The 17,789-nt window shown below is 41.3% G+C and overlaps 1 protein-coding gene across 3 annotated transcripts in view; it reads right to left on the bottom strand.

Moving 5' to 3' along the window:
- Window positions 1-349: 349 nt before the first annotated feature.
- The window catches only part of EPS15L1 (epidermal growth factor receptor pathway substrate 15 like 1), a 35,787-nt gene continuing 18,347 nt past the window's right edge, over window positions 350-17,789 (bottom strand). For all 3 annotated transcript variants that reach the window (XM_052699768.1, XM_052699769.1, XM_052699770.1), the window contains 2 exons: window positions 9,873-10,078; window positions 350-5,534 (listed from right to left, as the gene is read on the bottom strand). In XM_052699768.1, coding sequence (XP_052555728.1) covers window positions 5,388-5,534; window positions 9,873-10,078 — 353 coding nt within the window. In that variant the 3' untranslated portion in view covers window positions 350-5,387. The remainder of the gene's footprint in view (window positions 5,535-9,872; window positions 10,079-17,789) is intronic.

Genomic DNA, 17,789 nt, shown 5'->3' with positions numbered 1-17,789 from the left:
GTGTGTGCAGAGCAGAGTAAATAAAACACATGGGAGAATAATGAGTCAAAGTGAATAATGCAGGATAGCATGACAGTGAGGTGTGTTTTTCCACTGAGCAGGAGGAGTTCGTCCCTGCTGAGCTCAGAGCCTCCCGGCGCGGCTGGCTGGGATGCTCAGCACTGCAGCACCACCAGTGCTTTGGCGCAGTTGGCTTTTCTGACTGTTCAGCTCAGATGAAGGTGGCTGCGACACAGCGGGGAGGTGAGGGCAGAGCAGGAGGGAAAGAGAAAGGATCGGCACAGAGAGGCGGCTGTTGGATGTGAGGTTCGTGTGACACCAGAAAGAAAGATTGCCAAAGGCTCAGAGCTCCAAAAAGTAACTTCTCATTTATTATATTAAACAATAACATTTCTCTTATTATATTAAACAATAAGCATGAGTGGGTTAAAATTAAAATACCTTTCTTTCAATACGTTACGACCATCAAAAGATAAATAGAACTACAATAATGTACATTTTTTGAGATATTAGTCAAATTTAGGTCAACATTGCAGTTTCCACTTCGTTTCCACCCTTTTTAGGTCAGACTAAAGAAAATCTTACTGAAAGGGACACCAGAAAGAGCACAGTATGCTAACAGCTGACGGAACCCAGTTCCCCAGGAGTTTACTTTGGAAGTTAAAGGGGAAAGCAGAAGCTGCAAAAAGAAAAATTCCATTCTGTAGCAAATTTGCCTTTATTTGCTTTATTTATAAAACTTTCAAGTGAAAAGAGCAGTAGATCAACTGATAAAACAAGTGTGTCAATGAATAACAGTTAACATACTCTAAAAATAAATCTTCTGTAATTCCACCATACTGCAAGCAAAACTCCTTCCTAAGAAAAGATGTTTGTTTCGAAGTCTATGGTGAGATGCAATGGTTGAGACACAAAAGCTTCACTGCTCCTCTGGTGTAGGAAGAGGTTGGAACGTTATTAGCACAGATAAATCACTATAACAGAGCCGATACCCAACATCTGAATTAAAGGGAAGTGGAATTCCTGAGAGGGAGGAATCAAACGCAGAAGGCAGCAGAAATCAAACTCTTACAGCACTGGGAAAGCAACGATTCTACCTGGACCAAAATTCCTTGGGCCGTGGTTCTACAGAATAAATACTCTTCTCAATGGAGAAACACTAAAGAAGAAATAGTAACCCCAAAAGGATTATAAGAATCCAAGAAAAGTGCATTATCTCTCAGCATAAGATGACAAAATAATTCCTACAGAACTTCTAACAACACATTTCAAAGATGAACAAAGAGGTGACAGTCAGCCCCAGCTCGGGACGTCCCAGCTCCAGGAGCTCTGAATACAGAGGGGACAAACGGTCTCACAGGGCAGAGATCTCATAAGGAAAAGTTGGCCAACACAACACCACCCCATACAGCAGTATTACAGGATTCAATGAGCATCTGCTTTTACTGCAGAATGCCTGGTGTGCTTTGCAAGAGCGCGTGACCACGTCCTGGGGAAACCAATGCAGGCAGATGTGAACACACTGCTAAGGGAACACAGTAACTCAGCACCTGTCCTACACGCAGCGCTGGCATGCAGAGCTTCCATGTGAGGAATTGTCTTTCCCTGCAGCTGTTGCTCCTCAGTGCTGTGTGCAATGTCTGGTTTCCCACGAGTCACTGCAGCAGGGACAACACTCCACACAAGACACGTGTGCCATATAAAGGCTCACTGACCTCTTTGGCTCAGTGTACCACAGTCTAACCATGTGTCCTAAAAGAAAGTAGCATCACCTCCATCCCTTCCCCAAAGCCAACGCATTGGTGTTCCTCCTGAAGGAGCAGCTCAGGTGGAAACGGAGGAAACTGAAGTCCAGGTGAGCATGAAGTGCAGCCTGTGTAACTGGAACGAGGCGAGGAGACTTTGTTCACCTCAGCACTTCCATGTGTGATCTGTGTGTGGGGGTTGAAACTGCTCCTGAAAGAACTTGTTGGTTGTTTTTTAAATGGGGGGGAGGGAGAAAAGGCAAAAAAAAAGAAAGTACAAGCAAAAGTAGAGAAAAATCATGGCCTCAGCCTGAGAAACAGACAACACGTGGCCCACACCCGCAAGAGGATCAGAAATTAAGCCTACGCTGCAAAGCAACTGAAAAGTGGGGCTGAAACACTGCGAAGGACGCGAGCTCACAGCCCTCAGACGATGCCTGCTTTCTGCCAGGTCTCTCACATTTGGCACCATGAGTGAACACAGCTCCTCATGCCAACGACAGCAAGCTCAAAACAAATTTTCTCATAGCAGTCAGTCCTCCTTTTTTTCTTTTTCTTTCGCCAGAACTTTGAAATTCTAAGGGCCGTAATCTCATCTGTGTTTCTGTACAGATTTCATTTGTGTCCATCTCTCTATAGAGAATACATACACACAAATGTTAATATATAGAATACATATGCATATTCTACATATCCACTGTATATACACATTTTATGTACAGCACAAGTAACTATATACTAGGCATAGTATGTGGGCATGTATAGTATATACACACACTATTATTACATTATACATTATATATATACACACACTAATAATATGGATCTCAAAATGTACACTGTATATGCATTGTGTATACTCACATTTTATTTATCTTGCATTGTTGCATCTGCCCAAATAGCAAAAGGCCTATTTGTGCTTCAAATTTCACCGTTCTGGAGGAAGAATGAGATCAATGTCTTGCCATAAAAGCTTTTGGCTTAGCAAATCAAGTGCAGTTATGATACAAAATGCTCAGTTACAGGCAAAAGGGAAGAACGTGGGAAATCATCTTTTCTACGTGGAAAACTGTATTAAATACACAACAGGGAGAAGTCACAGCTATGTTTTCCTCTACTTCAGTGTCTCAAATTTTGTGTAAAAAGCGTTTCAGTAAAGTGAAGGCAACAAGATCTTACAGTGCAGGGGGGACACATTCTGTCCTTGCTAATTTGCTAGATCTTCTGTTGCTTATTGAAGCAAATATGAAGAATGAGTCCATAAGGAAACAGGAAAATGAGCAATTAGTTCTAATGCTGTGTGGAATGCTAGATTAATTCACATTTCTGCCTTCCTGCTCAGCAACTTGAAGCACCGATCCCTGCCTGAGAAGCATTATAAATGCCAATATTTCTGAGCACTGACAAAGCAGCAGAGTCTCGTTATGGTACATAACACAGACAATGAATCAAGCTGTTCAGCTCATCCACCCTGTCCCACTGGAGTGACATCATCCGAGGAGTATCCAAACGTGGTTTTCCTTTCTGTAATGGCACTGCATACAAACAGGGTTTTATTACAGCAGAAGAGACACTACAAAGACTCATGCCCAAAAGAAAATGAAAAGGAGACTCTCACTCATGAATACAATTTGTTTAACTTCACTGAGATTCCTACACTGCAGTCATTCAATTAAGAAAATTATTCTTTCACAGCAAGTTTGATCTTATGTTAGCTGCAGACAGACCAAGTTCGCTTTCAGAGACTCGAAGTCCTGTAAACCATCAGAAAAGAGGATGCCTTGATGTTTTAATACGTTTGATCATTTAATCTGATATACTACAAAGAAAAATGAGAAGGGATCTCAAATCAGACTCTGTAAGATTAGAAATCCCACTGCGCTCACATGGGTTCACTCAAAGAAGTACTGAAGTCATCCTGTGGCTGTTTTGGTACTGCAGAGCATCGTCGCCCTTCCTGAGGCAAATTAAAGGTTCAGTTTGCAGCACAAAGGAGACAAAGCTCTGCGACTGCCAACTCTGCACACCGAGATGGGCTTTCGGTCTGATGCACTGCTGCAGGTGTAAGGGAATGGATCTGCACGTTGTGGATGCACACAAACATGCACTCAGCCCTTCGCACCTCAGACAACCAACGCTCAGAACTACCAATAAGATTAATAATTAATAATCCAATCTGATTATCTCTCTGAAGGAAAGCATCCAGAATAAGGCAGTTACAACAGAACGGGGAAAGACTGCCTTCGTTCAGTAAGCAGGCACTGTCATTGTGTTAGGAAAAATGAAAGGAAGGAAGCGAGGGCAGAAAAATGTAACTGCACCAATGAGGGTGAAGGAACAGCACATCTTCCAGAAAACGTTACAAGAGAAAGGCTGCATCAGGAAGAACAAAGAGCATCGAGCGCCTGCCTTCTGCACTGTGAGACATGGAGGCCAAGACGAAGACAACTGAAGCCTCAGAATTCCTGTGGTGACCAGAAAAGGCATTTTAGTAAGCAAATAATTCACAGATTTATCGTAAGGACTTATTTAAATCAGACACACAAAATACATTGCTGCCCTTACCAGGAGGAAGCACTCAGTACCTCAGCCACACTTTAAAGCCAATCCAGACTACAGGACTTCCACAAGTTATGCATGAATGTGTTGCAAGTAACATCCGTTTGAGCCTGGCCTTATCACAGCTAAGCAATATTTGATCTGTAACCCCATAAATAACACAGGTGGAATTCAAGGAACAGAGGTAGAGGCTCTCACACATCATAAGGGGGATGACAGATTTGCTCTGGCAAATGGAGCCAACCCACGATGAGCTGCAGAGCAGAACTCAGCTGGAGCTTGCTGAGCATTCAGTTGTTTGATTCTATATGAAAGAAGCACTCAAACTTTTACCATAGTCCGTAATCACATCTGCATATGAGATAAAGCAAGATTTTACCTGGTCACTCAATTGCCAAGCCATCACTTCTCCAACTTACTACAACAATGAAGTCCATCTTTTACAATGTCACCTACAATTAAAATCCAATGCAAACAAGTGTTTAAATAAGAAAACCTCCTAAATCACAGAGTTCTTAAATTTGGAGCACTTGATACTATCTATATTGGTATCCATCATATATAAATTGCCAGATTCTTTTAGAAAGGCCATATATCCGGGATAAAAAGGGACCATCTAATAATGAATTTGTGCTGAAGACTTTGACATAGATAACGCACTCATCAGCCTACCAGGAATAATTAAATAAACTCAGCAAGTGAAAGCTAATTCTATAAGTATCTTCTTATCACCTTTTCTTTGAAATTTGTACTGCAGCCTCCAAAACCAGTCAGGTAATAAGCCAGATCCACAAGGTGCAGTTTACTATATGCAACGTTGTCTTCAAGACAAAGAAACTTTGTTTTCAGTATCTTAAGATCCTGTTAAGTTCCTTACAAGCAGTAATTTTACCTAGAACATATAATACAGTATTTCCTGCACTTCACGCCCTGGAAAAGCCGCGCAGAGCCCAGCTGCATCGAACCAGGCAGTCCTGTATGGAGTTGAAGTGACTAGAATGATTTTCACAACAGAACAGGAGTTGAGGATCTTTTGAAGCCGCGTTTAAAGGTTCCCCTCGGCCAGGGAGGAGCCCAGCAGCCCTACGAGCTCGGCATGTCGGCCTTACTGAGCGCAATGGCCAGCTCCAGGTCTTCTTGCTCCTGTCTCCGCAGCCGAGCCAGTCTTTCTTGCTCTGCTTTTTCACTCTCACGCTTTGCCCAAGCCAGCTGCTGCTCTTCATTTCCAAACTAAAAAATGAAAATGGAAAACGAATTAATAAATTCAGCAGAAAAGCCGGAGGAAATTATCTAAGAAATACTATGAATCAAACTCAATAAGTATGTGAATCAAGCACCGAGCTGTCTTAGGCAATCCTTCTGGACCAAGACAAAAATCCCCTCACCGCTCTCCTCTCTTCATCCTTTCCTTCTTCTCCTCAACTTCTTCCTCCTCCCCCCACAGATCAGACCCAGCCGTGCATCCTGCACCCCAAACCCCCCAGGTGGCACTTTGGGAGCATCGCAACCCTCAGCCCCTCTTAAGAGAATTCCATTTGTTAGCTTTTAGATGGTCAAACCAAGAGCTATTTATTCTTGTGCAATTCCATTGCTTAATTGTAGCATTTCCTGCTGAGGGTGAGGGGCTTTAATCATGACTGTGGAGACTGCTGATTCGGGAGAAGTTTCATCACTTAATCAGAAGTTACAAAAAGTGCTTCTGTAACTGTTCCTAAAACGCATGCAGAGTTCTTCCAGTAAGAAGCAATGTAAGAGAACCCGCTTCACTTCAGCAGAAAACACTGAGGAAATAGAACACATTTGAACATTCAGCTTCCAATGCCTGAGCTTCCCCAAACGCTTTCAAATACACCACAACAAAACCGCTCCAAGACGTGACGGCGTTTGCTGCTGAACATGCAGAAGTTTGGTTTGCTTCCATTTTCTGCATGACGTATTATACAAATACTGGCAATAATTCTGTAACTGAAATAATAATTTACATCTAAACTAATTGACAGTATCATTTCCTTTTGTTGAATTTGGGCATTTGGTGAAGAGGGTGAAGCCAGCAGAAGTGTTGGCAGAGCTGCACGTGAATATCAGCATTACATCCTGCTTCCAAAGCTTGCTTTTTAATGCCTTTTTCTGAACATTCAGGAAAACTTCCTGTTTTTTAGGAACGGGAGGGGAGAGAAGGCCATGGAACGTGGTGGTTTAATTTCAGCTGAAAATATACTGCAAGAATTGCCCAGGGGTCCACAGCACCATAACTGAACACAGCGATGCAGCACTGCTCCTTCCTGACCAACCTGCAGCACTGCACTGATTACAGCACAGCCTGAAGGAGCAGACCCACATCTCACTGCACACACCTCCAGGGCACCACTTTTCCATTCTGCGCTGTATCTACAATACATAGTTTTAAATAAATGCTACTATCTGTATTTATAAGTCCAATTCTCATTTACTCAAATTATGCTTTATCTGGATGCTTCTGTATGCTCAGTTCCTCACTTTATGAGTAAAATCAAGATGATTTGATGAGAAAAAAAAAAAGAGGACTAATTAAGCACTTCTCTTCAAACGATGCTTCAGCTTTCAGTGCCATGGGAGTGCATGTGAGGAGCTCTCCATTCAATGCTACTGACATCCTATGAACGTCCCACACACCTGCAATGATATTTCACTTTGAAAGATATCCACCCTACTGTCAGCTCTCATTTAAGTACGTTCAGGGAAAGGTAAGATTCTGGTGCTCACTAAGATTTTAAGCAGACGTTCCTCAACATACAGTGCAGAGAGACTCCAATGGAAGCAGGACTTCTCCATATATCCCACAGACTCAAAAAGAATATCCTACAGCTGGAATGACTGAGAGTAACAGTTACTCTTTCCCAGAAATACAATAAACTTTGGTCAAACTCCCCTTGGGTGTCTTATTAATATGTACAGTTTTCAATAATGGCGAGAACAGCTGCATCCCTGCAGCTTGCATCTTTGGATAGGTCTTCCAAGGATCTGACAGTACAATCTCTGACTTGTTTACAATGCACAGCTTCTATTTCCACGGGTAAAAGGGGCTGAGTAAAAGCTGGCCATGCCTTATCGCAGAGTTAATGCGAATTCAAACGCTCAGGGGCGTAATGCTGGCCATCAGATGGTGAGCTGGTTTACACAGCTCCTCCGGGCCTCTGACCCGTGCACAGATGGCTCATAAAGAGCCCACAGAACTCAGTGACATGTCACTTTAGGTAACTTCTTTTTTGTTTTTGCATAAGTCCAGGTTTCAAGTCTAAAACCATGCAGCACAGCTCTCCTTTCATAAAAACTTGGGGGTTTTTTTTTGCAGAAGTACAGTCAGACCCAATGCATGAATGAGGAAAACAGCAGACTTTGGCAAAACTAATAAAATACACACAAAAAGCTACAGCAGTTTGTCTGCTAAATTACCAGATCACATTATGAGAAAAGAAAAATAGTTTGCTTCTAAATGCTGTGGTTTTTTTGCAAATTTAATTGCTTTCTGCAGGCTGATGGATTGGTTTTTCTTGTTGATCTGTAAATTGAAGCTGGAACATAGAAACACCTGAAATACAAGCTACCAAAATACTTCAGTTTGCTCCAAAGAGTCGTATTTAGTGTCAGTGGAAAAGCTAAGGATGCAATGAGAACATCCTTAAATGGTGCATGCCATGGCCAACTAATTATTTCTTTACAACAGTAGAGAATTCCAAATCACAGCCAGGTTATTCCATCACTCAAACCAACACAGCACTGTTCTCAGGTTCCACAGATTTGAACTGTGTGTCAGAACACTTTCTGTAAGGAAAATGGCAAAGTTTCCAAGGAACAGTTGAAGACAAGCAGAATACTCTTCCTGACTGCAAGGTAACGAGCATCAATTGTAGCACCACAATCATGTGCAAGGCAAACAAAAATAAGCACCAAAAAGATGAGGGAAGCTGTCCCGTTCAGCTAACTCCTTTTATAACAGTAGAGAGCCGCTCACAGAATCACTCAATTTTTAGTTTTATTGGATGAGGTCCCACCTAACAGTAAGGGGCTGCTACTCCTGAGCTCACTTCTACCTTTCCTCATCTTTTCGTTAATCTCCTCTCCTGGAAACTTGATGGCACAGAGAGTTAAGTGCTAGAGCACCTATTGGGAGGGGGATCACCCGCTGTGGTTAATTGTTCAGCACCTTCCATTAGTGTAAGCCACACTTTCAACATAAGAAATGCAGTCTGTAAGTAAGACAATAGCTGGGAAACAGTGATTCCATTTCATTCCTTGTCTCTCTTTCAAGGAGGAAGCTAGGTGGTGGTCAAGAAATTTCAGATAAAGCAAGTTTTGCGTCTTATTTTTATTAAAAATGTCACCATTTGGTATACAATCACAGAACTTAACTGTGCATGAAATTCAACAGGCTAAGACTAACTGTGGTAAAGCATACAGAGTATCTTCAACTTGGACATCTCCGGTATCACAGATAAATTAAAGCACTGAGGCCAGCTAAACGTATGCACAGGTGACCTCAACTGACAATATCAATAGGAAAGTGATACACATTTACTATTAGCTAATAATCAGGGGAAAACATTAAAAAACAAGCAACCTGAAAGGTTCAGCTTAAAGATCTCCACTCGCTGAGCACCAAACTGCGCCCATCGGGAACAGATCAAACTGGCAATTTCACTGCATGGCAACGTGACAGAACAGAAACACATGAAAGAAGGAAGAAACCTGATGCTGCGAATGGAACAGATTTCTACCTACTTGTGGAAGCAGGAAGAACCACGCTACTACTATATTTACAGTGATTTCCAATTCAGTAACACAAGTGCCAGCACGGAAACCAAAAGCAGGCTCTCAGGAACCCGGACTTTTTACGACTGGGTTCTTGGCTTCGCTTCCAAGCCTTCAGATACTGCTTTTTGGAGTGCAATATGGAAGCTTCTGCGTTGGTTCTACATAACAACTCTGTCTTCTTTGTCTAACAAGGGCTTTTCTACAATACCATTCATAGGAACAAAATGCAACAGCTAAATTTGCAGTCTCTGTCTTGTATATATATCCTTACGATCACATTCCATTGTACACAGCAAACATTGTGACAGGATTGTCAGCGTTTTTTCATAACAAATACAAATACTCCAGGGAACCTTTCCCTTTAAGGATTCACTTCTCAGGATATGGTGAGATTGCTGTATAAATGTCTTCAGCAATTATTTTTGAATCTGTACATCATTGGCTCCCAAAAATCAATTTACAAAATAGCCTCCATGCAACAAAAACAATACACAGATTCTGCTACAAAGAGTTTGTGAGCAAAGGCACACTGCACTAAAATAATTTAAATGCAAGTAAATCCTTCAAAATTTAGTATGGAACTCAATTTTTTTTTTTTTTTATTGAAATAATGCCTTTTTATTACAGACGTATTAATACAAAAACAGCGAGGACAGCATGAAGGTACTAAGAGACAGAAGCCAGTGAACAGTAGGTTTGCAGTTAAAACAAAAACCCAATAGATTGCTGCAAGCAGAGCAGAAAGTGGTTTGCTCAGAGACAATGAACTTAACTTACAGAGCTGAAGTCTGCAAACCCCAAGGAAGAGTCTTTAGAAGTTTTACTTGAAGAGGAGGGAGCAAATGGATCTTTTCCACTAAATGGGTCCCCAAACCCCTTTTTACTCTGAAACGGGTCACTGCTGTCAGCCCCAAATGGCTGGAATGGATCATGGGGCTTGGGAAAATCTGAAGACCCAAGGTGGCTGACAGGAGTGCTTTTACCTGGAAAGTTCAGGAAAAAAAAAAAAGGAGAAAAAGAGAAGTTACTTACCATGGACAATGCAAACCCCTCACATAGGAAACTGCTGAGATGCACTTTAGTATCATCCACTCTTCCTGGGTGCTTTAAATCTTAACCAAATCCAACAGTACTCATTTCTCAGTGCAATTCATCTCTGACAGCTGTTTTATTTAAACAGATTTACCTTTCTTACAAATGCAATATTAATTCCATCGAGATTTTAAACGATAAAACCCAACATGAAGACACCTGATCAGAAGAATTCAACAAGCACGACTTCAGTTCATTTTCCAAGAACAGAGACATTTCAGTTTGTTTGGGACTATATAAAAGGCAGAACACATGGACATTTATATCACTAAAATAATTAAGTAATTATTTTAAGTAGTAGTGTTAAGTAGAACTAAACAGTAACTTGTCTGACTGTACAGAATGTAAGTGCTGTTTTTTTTTCCTGGAACTGGCTCATACTTCTACAACTGCTTACAACAGAGAAGAGTGCAACAAAGAAATCACCTTGTTGGGGGGTGCCTGCTGTGCAGCCCACTTTTTGTAGGCGATTTCTTGTTCATACACCCCCATAATGGGAACTGCTGTGTGTGCTTCATCTTCAGGACAGATCACTAGACTAAATGTCACTGTGAATACTGCTGTGACTGTTATAATACAGAAAAAAAATCATTTCGTGTCCTCACTGTCATTTTCTTCAGTTTTTGAGGGTTGAAAAATAAAAGCACGGTTTTAATTTTGTGATTCTAAGGAAGAACTTGAACAGGACAACCTCTGTAAAATCAACATTATTTGTTGCAGAGAAAAGAAGGGCAGTGCCCATGCTGAATAAGCCAATCTGAGCACTCGCAAGCCCTCAATGAGCCCTCTTTCATTCTCTCTCTGTTGCTTATAGCTTGTTTGATCCTGCAGAGCTCAGCAAGCATGGCTGTGAGGCTAGCAGAAGTTTGTTTGGCTAGATGCTTAGTTAGATTTCAAATTTACTAACTTACTAGCCACAGATTGGTAGCATGACAAGAGAGTTCTCTTTCTTACAGCACATCATTGCAGGCTGACCCCAGATGTGAATCCCCCAGTGCAGTGAGGATACATTTTAAAAAGATTTCTGTATTTTCATGTGGGTTAAATATTTCTGTAAGGTAAAGCAAGAATGCCAACATCACATTAAAACGCCACCAACTGAACAGAAGGACTTGGGTAAAGCTGTGATACTGCAAAATACACTGCAGGTAGTAACTAACAGCAATTAATATACTGTACTCTGAAAAATACCGTTTAACATTTTTGAGGGATGGCAATATGAAAGCACAGGCAAACAGTTGTAACCCTTACTTGTTTGATTTTTCTGCTAATAGTTTCAGGGGAAAAAAGTTCAGAAAAAAGCAAAACAGGTCCTGTTCTGAAACCACAGCAGTTTCAGCAGTTACCCAAGTGGTGCACCCAAACCACACCGAGGGCTCACTTCAGCAAAAAGAGATGATGAACAAAATGGTTTACCACAGCAAATGCTGTTAACTTGTAGTGAACTCCACCCATGCAAAGGGTTTATCTAATTTCATACCCAAGAGCAAAATTTAGGGCTGAGATCTACAGTTCAAGGCAAACAATTTCTCACCAGTAGAACACAATTAGAGAACTTCACTCACTGAACGACAAGATATGGACAGTGCAGCCATTAAATACAGTTCTCACTGTGTCCCACGCGTCGAGGATGATCCCAGCGTTCTGTTTGGAAGAGGAGCTGGGCTGCACACAGTGCATCACAACACTGCCAGGCCAATGGGGCAGAGCTGCCGCTGCGTTCTTTCAGCTCTGCACAGCGCTCCTTTCCAAGCAGTGCTCCAACACGACAGATCTGCCTCAGCAAGTCAGAGCCACGCTCTGTAGGACTCACAGTGACAGTGAGCAAAGCCCAGTCCTGCAGTCACGCCAGACAATCAATGCCAGGTTCCTCACCCATCTGTAAGTGCTGGAGGTGTTACTCTGCAAAAGTTCAGAGGCTGAGAGGTGCCTCCCCCGCATCTCTCCTCGGCACTCCACCAAACCTATCTACATTCCCATCTTACTCAGCACACTTCTCAACACGCTGCTAAGCTCTTCACCGGTGCAGAACAAAACTTCCATGAACTGTGAGCTTTAAGAACTTACAGAAAAGTATTGCTGCCCTCAAATTATTCTGAAAATTACATTAAAACCAATTTTCTGCAGAATGCTCAAAGCCTTTGTCCTCAACGAGGGCTATTTCTTCACTGTGTTTCAAACTCAACTTTCTGTTCACACAAATTCACAATATATATTTTTAGTAACAGAAGTAAGATTTTTTCCTATGCAAAACCCCCCCAAAGTGTTTTTGCTTAGTATTTGCAAAACTCTCCCCCCTGCTAGGCAGCAACCCTGCATGTCTCAGCTTAGGAGAAATGATCTTACAACTTCTGGAAAGAGAGGTTTGAAGAAAAATCATATATTAACAATCTGCTCTGAAACAGCCTCTAAACAACCTGCTTCAACAACTGGTACTGAAATATCTTTATTGTGAGAGATCAGCACAAACAGAATCAAAGCGTGAATGGAATTTTTAGTTTGTGGCTGGGGCAGGTGCTCCACCCATGAGTCATTTGTCCTAAACAACACGGGATGCTTTTATTCTAACACAACTGCCAGGTCTTCTAGAAGGCACGAAAACAAAAGTTTCCCTGTTGCTCACAAACTCTGAGGCTGAATTTTTCACAGCCAGCTGCAGATGAGGAAAAAATAAAGGTGTATGGGCAGCTCGTGGGTAACCTTGGGGACTGAGGAGCTCTACGGAAACAGGTGTGCAGGGCCACTCAGAAACAACATGCAATGCGTAACAGAACTCTGTGCTCCCCTTCAGCCCAAAGGTGATCCATGACTCGAGTATGCCCATGCAATTTAAAATAAAAGTTAAAATGCTTCCTCCTGGTACAACTAAATGCTTAACTGATTTCTTTCATTCGTTTCTAACTCCTGATTAAATCTATTGTACCTGGCATGGCTTCCTTCTCCTTACACTTAATGCACTGCAAACATACAGAAAATTTCTATGCAAATTCATATACTGGGAATGTAGCACATGATGCAGGTCAAAAAGTGCCCACAAATATGTGATGTGCTTAGCACCATCTGCTCACAAGATAAGATTTTCTTTTAAGAAACACAGCCAGTAAATGCACACAAAGCATCCAGGCTTTGTTTTGCAAGTTCTTTTAAACTGAGATACTGAACAAACAGTGCAGACTGCATTTCGTGTAGCTCAGCCACGGAGGACACAGTGCAGGCACACAAAGACACTGAGATGTGCAACCCAGAAAGCAGCAAAGATCTCAGCCCTTTTTCTTCCTCAGTGCTGTTAATAAGAAGTCCACATAGATGTGAACTGACAGTGCTTTCATGCTGCTTTAAGGATGAAAAATAAGTCTAAAACTGTAAAACCAGTCAAACCATAAAATGCCTGAAGTTTAGAGAAGTGACACATAAAAAAAACTATATTTATCATTGACATAAAGGAGGAGGAAGCACCAAATACAAAGGAAGGCAGCAGTGGCACAGGGCTGCACAAACATTGCTGCTGCACTGCCTCTCCACCCTGTGCACTGAGCATGCACACACAGCTGCAGGGCATCCAGCATCATTCAGGGCTGCACAAGAAGTCCCATGGTGTAAACCTATTCGAAAGCTTCCAGTTAGACAACTGCAGTCCAAGCAAGCCTGGAAGTTGTGCACATCTCCCATCTGGGTATCTGCTCACTACAGAATCTACTCACCAAAGCTCTGAAGTCAAACTGCCTTCAGGCTATTTTCTTCCAGTATTTTCTCTCAGTCACGATCACTCAGTGGGCAGATGAATGTTAAATTTACCTTCTGAGGCTTACGAGCAGTATATTTGCTTCCAATCCAAGCTCCTTCTGGACTAATAACCTTCTATGGCAACTACACTTGTGAGGAGAGGGTGAAGCATCCTCACCCCAAGCTAGGGACTTGTTTCTGTAGATGATGGATTGCTGCATGCATCGCAGCTGTCAGTTTTCACAGTACTCAATAGTTCTTAATGGACCTTAACTAGACCTTAGAGGCTACCACCCCTTTTCAGCAGATTTAGATACCATTTCTTTTTACATGGGACTCCACACAAGTGGGGCATCTCTGAAGGATGAGAACCATACTCACTAATTTAAGCAAGGCTGGTTTGGCCCCTTTTCCATCCTCTCAACATTTTTTGCAATATTTTGACATTTCGAAAGCACTACCTGTCATAAAACCCATGTGAGAATGGAATCGAAGCCCTTAACTCAAAGGCAGAGGTGTTAACCACTAACCTCTGAAATGCCAACCTATAAATTCATTTTCCATAATACCTCGGAGCTACAGCGAATAAATGGATCAAAAAGCAAAGCCCAAGTTCTTTGATGAAGGACTGCGTGCAGCCTGGGATAACAGCTTCCAGTGTAATTTACTTTAATACCTGAACTTCAAATAGCAGGAAGATAAACTACACATCCCTTTTTTACATGGAATGAATGTAATGCTCAGTCCTTTGAATTCCCAATTCTGATGTTTTTCTGCTATTTATCTTTTGGTATCCCAGAGGAAAACTTAATTCCTTCAAGTACATACTCAATGAAGTACTCAGTTATTAATACCATACCAACCATCTCTGTTAGCCACTGATATTCAATCTGTACAAAATAAATTGTAAAATGTACACAGACTGAAAAAAGCTAGGCTGATCAAAACAACCCTTTTTATCAAATAACAATTTCAAGAAGAAAACAGACCGAAATCACAAAGCACGCCTTCCTGCTCGTGTTTAGGACTTCATATTCTTTCAAGGTTAAAAAGGTCAAAACCACTATAAGCAGGCAATAAAAATTTAGAAGAGGTTGAAGGTTACACACTGGTTAGTGGTGAAGGTTCCTCCACTAATATCACTGGTTAACAGTACTGTTATAACCGCAATGTGGAATGCATGGTGCTGCATTTAAAGGAAGTGGTAAGGGTGGGGCAAATGCGCTGGGTCCCACGATCAAAGCACTAGAGCATTGAATTTTACTTATAACCCAATCACTGACACCCACACAGCAGCTTCCTGTACTTTAAAAAAAAAAAGAAAAAAGAAAAAAGAAAAAAAAAAATCTGTTTCTCTCTTTTTGTAATCAACAACTTTTACCTAGAAACTAGTTAGCGGTGAGCTCTGACTGATTCCAATCTGCAGCTCAGGGCAGAAAACATAATTGTTAAACTGTGAGAACCTCCTAAGACCATTTCAACTGCCAGGTTTCAGTGTATCATCTCTTTCTGACTATTTAACCTTAATTACACAACAGTTCTACAAAGTCTGAAATCCAGTATGAGAAATACGTGAGCAGTGCAGGTTAATAAATGGAATCTTTACGACAGAAAATACATTTTCTAAATCTACACAACTTCAGTTAGTTTTTGTGACAGCATGAGAAAATAACTTGCATTGGGATTCAGATCCCTGTCACAGGGCACCTCTATTCAGTGTGTAAACACACACCATTATTTTTCTTAATACTAGTAATAATTAATCTTGCCTTGTTTTTCAATTAACAGGCGAAGGAGAAGAGGAATGCACTGCTCACTATGCAGAGCACAGTACTGCTTCAATCTGGATAACTTTTTTTTGTGCTTTTTGAGCATTACTAAAACTCAACATCATTAAATACTGGAAAACTTTCATTTTTCTCAGAAACAAACCCTTTGGTTTGTCCAGTACCACCTGGTGAACATCAAATTACTTCAGCCTGCTCCCAGCGGGGCTGTACTAAACCTAATGTCCATTAGGAACTTTGTGCACTGCAAACGCATTCCTGAAGAAAAAGAGCATGCACGTATTCCCCGGGTGACTTTTATTAGAACAGTCTGGTCAGAGCAGCTAAAGAGGTTTTTCTTAGCTGATCTCCTTCAGCCCAAGAAGAATCTTAAACCAGGTAAGGGACAGAGACACCGATTTTTCAAATCTGTGTATGTAACAAAGCTGTGTTGGAGCTGTGATGTACACCTGTACCCAGGCTTGTGGTTCTAAAATACCTCTCTTCCTTGTCATCTCCTCGTCTTCGTTTTTATACACTGATTTATACACTCCAACTCTCCTTAAAAGACTGTACTTCTGCTGAAAAGGCACAAAAGGGCATTTAATCAAAAAAACAAATGCATAAGATTTCTCTTGGACCAAAGATCAGTTTAAGACCGAGAAACATCTGAGATATCTTGAAGGCCCTGGTTCAAAAAAGGGTGAAAAAGAAGGAAAGTGATTTATGAAGAACATAACTGTAAGCCTGAGATTCAGCCTAAGATACAGCTTTAAGGAAATACTCTCGTGATTGTTATCCCCTCTCCTAACCTTAGTTTTTGAGAAGGGAAAGATACGGATCTCAAGGGTGTCTCAGCCATGCCACATAGCAAGTGCTTGCCTATCCTTTCTAGATAATAACCACTGACAGCTGCAAACAGAAGTGTCTGCCAACAGCCATCAGATCACTGCTGCTTCTCAATGTCCAAGCTTCGAAAAAAACACCAACTACAGAAAAACAGCAAGAGAGGAAAAACAACCAATTTTTCAGTTTACAGGTTGGACTTTATATGCTGAAACGATTACCCACTGAAACTCTGCTGCTGACAAAGCTGCCCTAACTGAGAAGTTCTCTTAAGCACAGCAAGAAAAGCATCCCTAGAGCCCTCATTTGAGGGCAGCTAATCTGAACACACTTCTTTTGCAGGTTTGTGCAGGTACCCTTGGATGTGACCTCCATCAAGAGACCAACAGAGGCTGTATCTGAAGCATCTCCCTGACCCTGTGCTCAGTTCCAGAAGTTTGCACCATTTTCATGAAGAAATAACAACTGAGGCACAACTCCATGTTTTCTGGGCAAAATACAGAGATATGGGCAAGGGAAACTATGGCATACCTTGGCCATGATCTGATAATCCAGAACAACCTGCATTAGCTCCATATACAGATGAGACCATGTTTGTATGCCACATAAGCCCTACTGAACTTTGAAAGTTGTTACCTACTACTTTAGGAAACCAAGCAACTTTTAATGCTCTGCAAAAACATCAATTGGTGGATTCTACTTGATTTTAGAGCATTGAGAACAAGTAAAGCTTTCTGTCAGACCTCTATTGCACCTGACCTCACAAAAGACAAGCAGCCTTACAAGTCATTTTCAAAAGCAAGAAGTTTTACAAAAGCAAGTATGAACTGGGAACAGAAATGCAACCTACAGATTTGGCTGCTAATAACTGGCATTTATTCATCCTTCAGCAAGATCTTTATCACATACTTTTTTTTTTTTTTTTTTAATTAAACAGACCAATGAGGAAAGTAAGAAACAACGGAAGTTTCTTTCTTGTTGTTTTCTGAGCAGTGTTCCCATTTCTAACACACATTCGTGTGCTTCTATCTCCTGCTCAAATCGCAGTATATTACTATGAAATTTCTCATGCTTTAAGTAACCGCTGAAGATTGCTTTAGTGTGGAAGGAAGGGAGGAGTATGACTGCATAAGCACATGAGGTTCGTTTGCTTTAAAAAAAAAACCTGCTTTGTTTCCTCCTTGTCTATTTTATCATAACAACATTTGCTTTGGGTAGAGCAGTGGAACCTCACAAATCTTGTGTCTCACAACAAGAGGGAAAATTA

The sequence above is a fragment of the Tympanuchus pallidicinctus genome, unplaced genomic scaffold, assembly GCF_026119805.1.
Source record: "Tympanuchus pallidicinctus isolate F22 unplaced genomic scaffold, pur_lepc_1.0 scaffold38, whole genome shotgun sequence".
Taxonomy (NCBI): Eukaryota; Metazoa; Chordata; class Aves; order Galliformes; family Phasianidae; genus Tympanuchus; species Tympanuchus pallidicinctus.
Note: the sequence above shows the minus strand (reverse complement) of the source record. Positions and strands in the feature narration are given on the sequence as shown.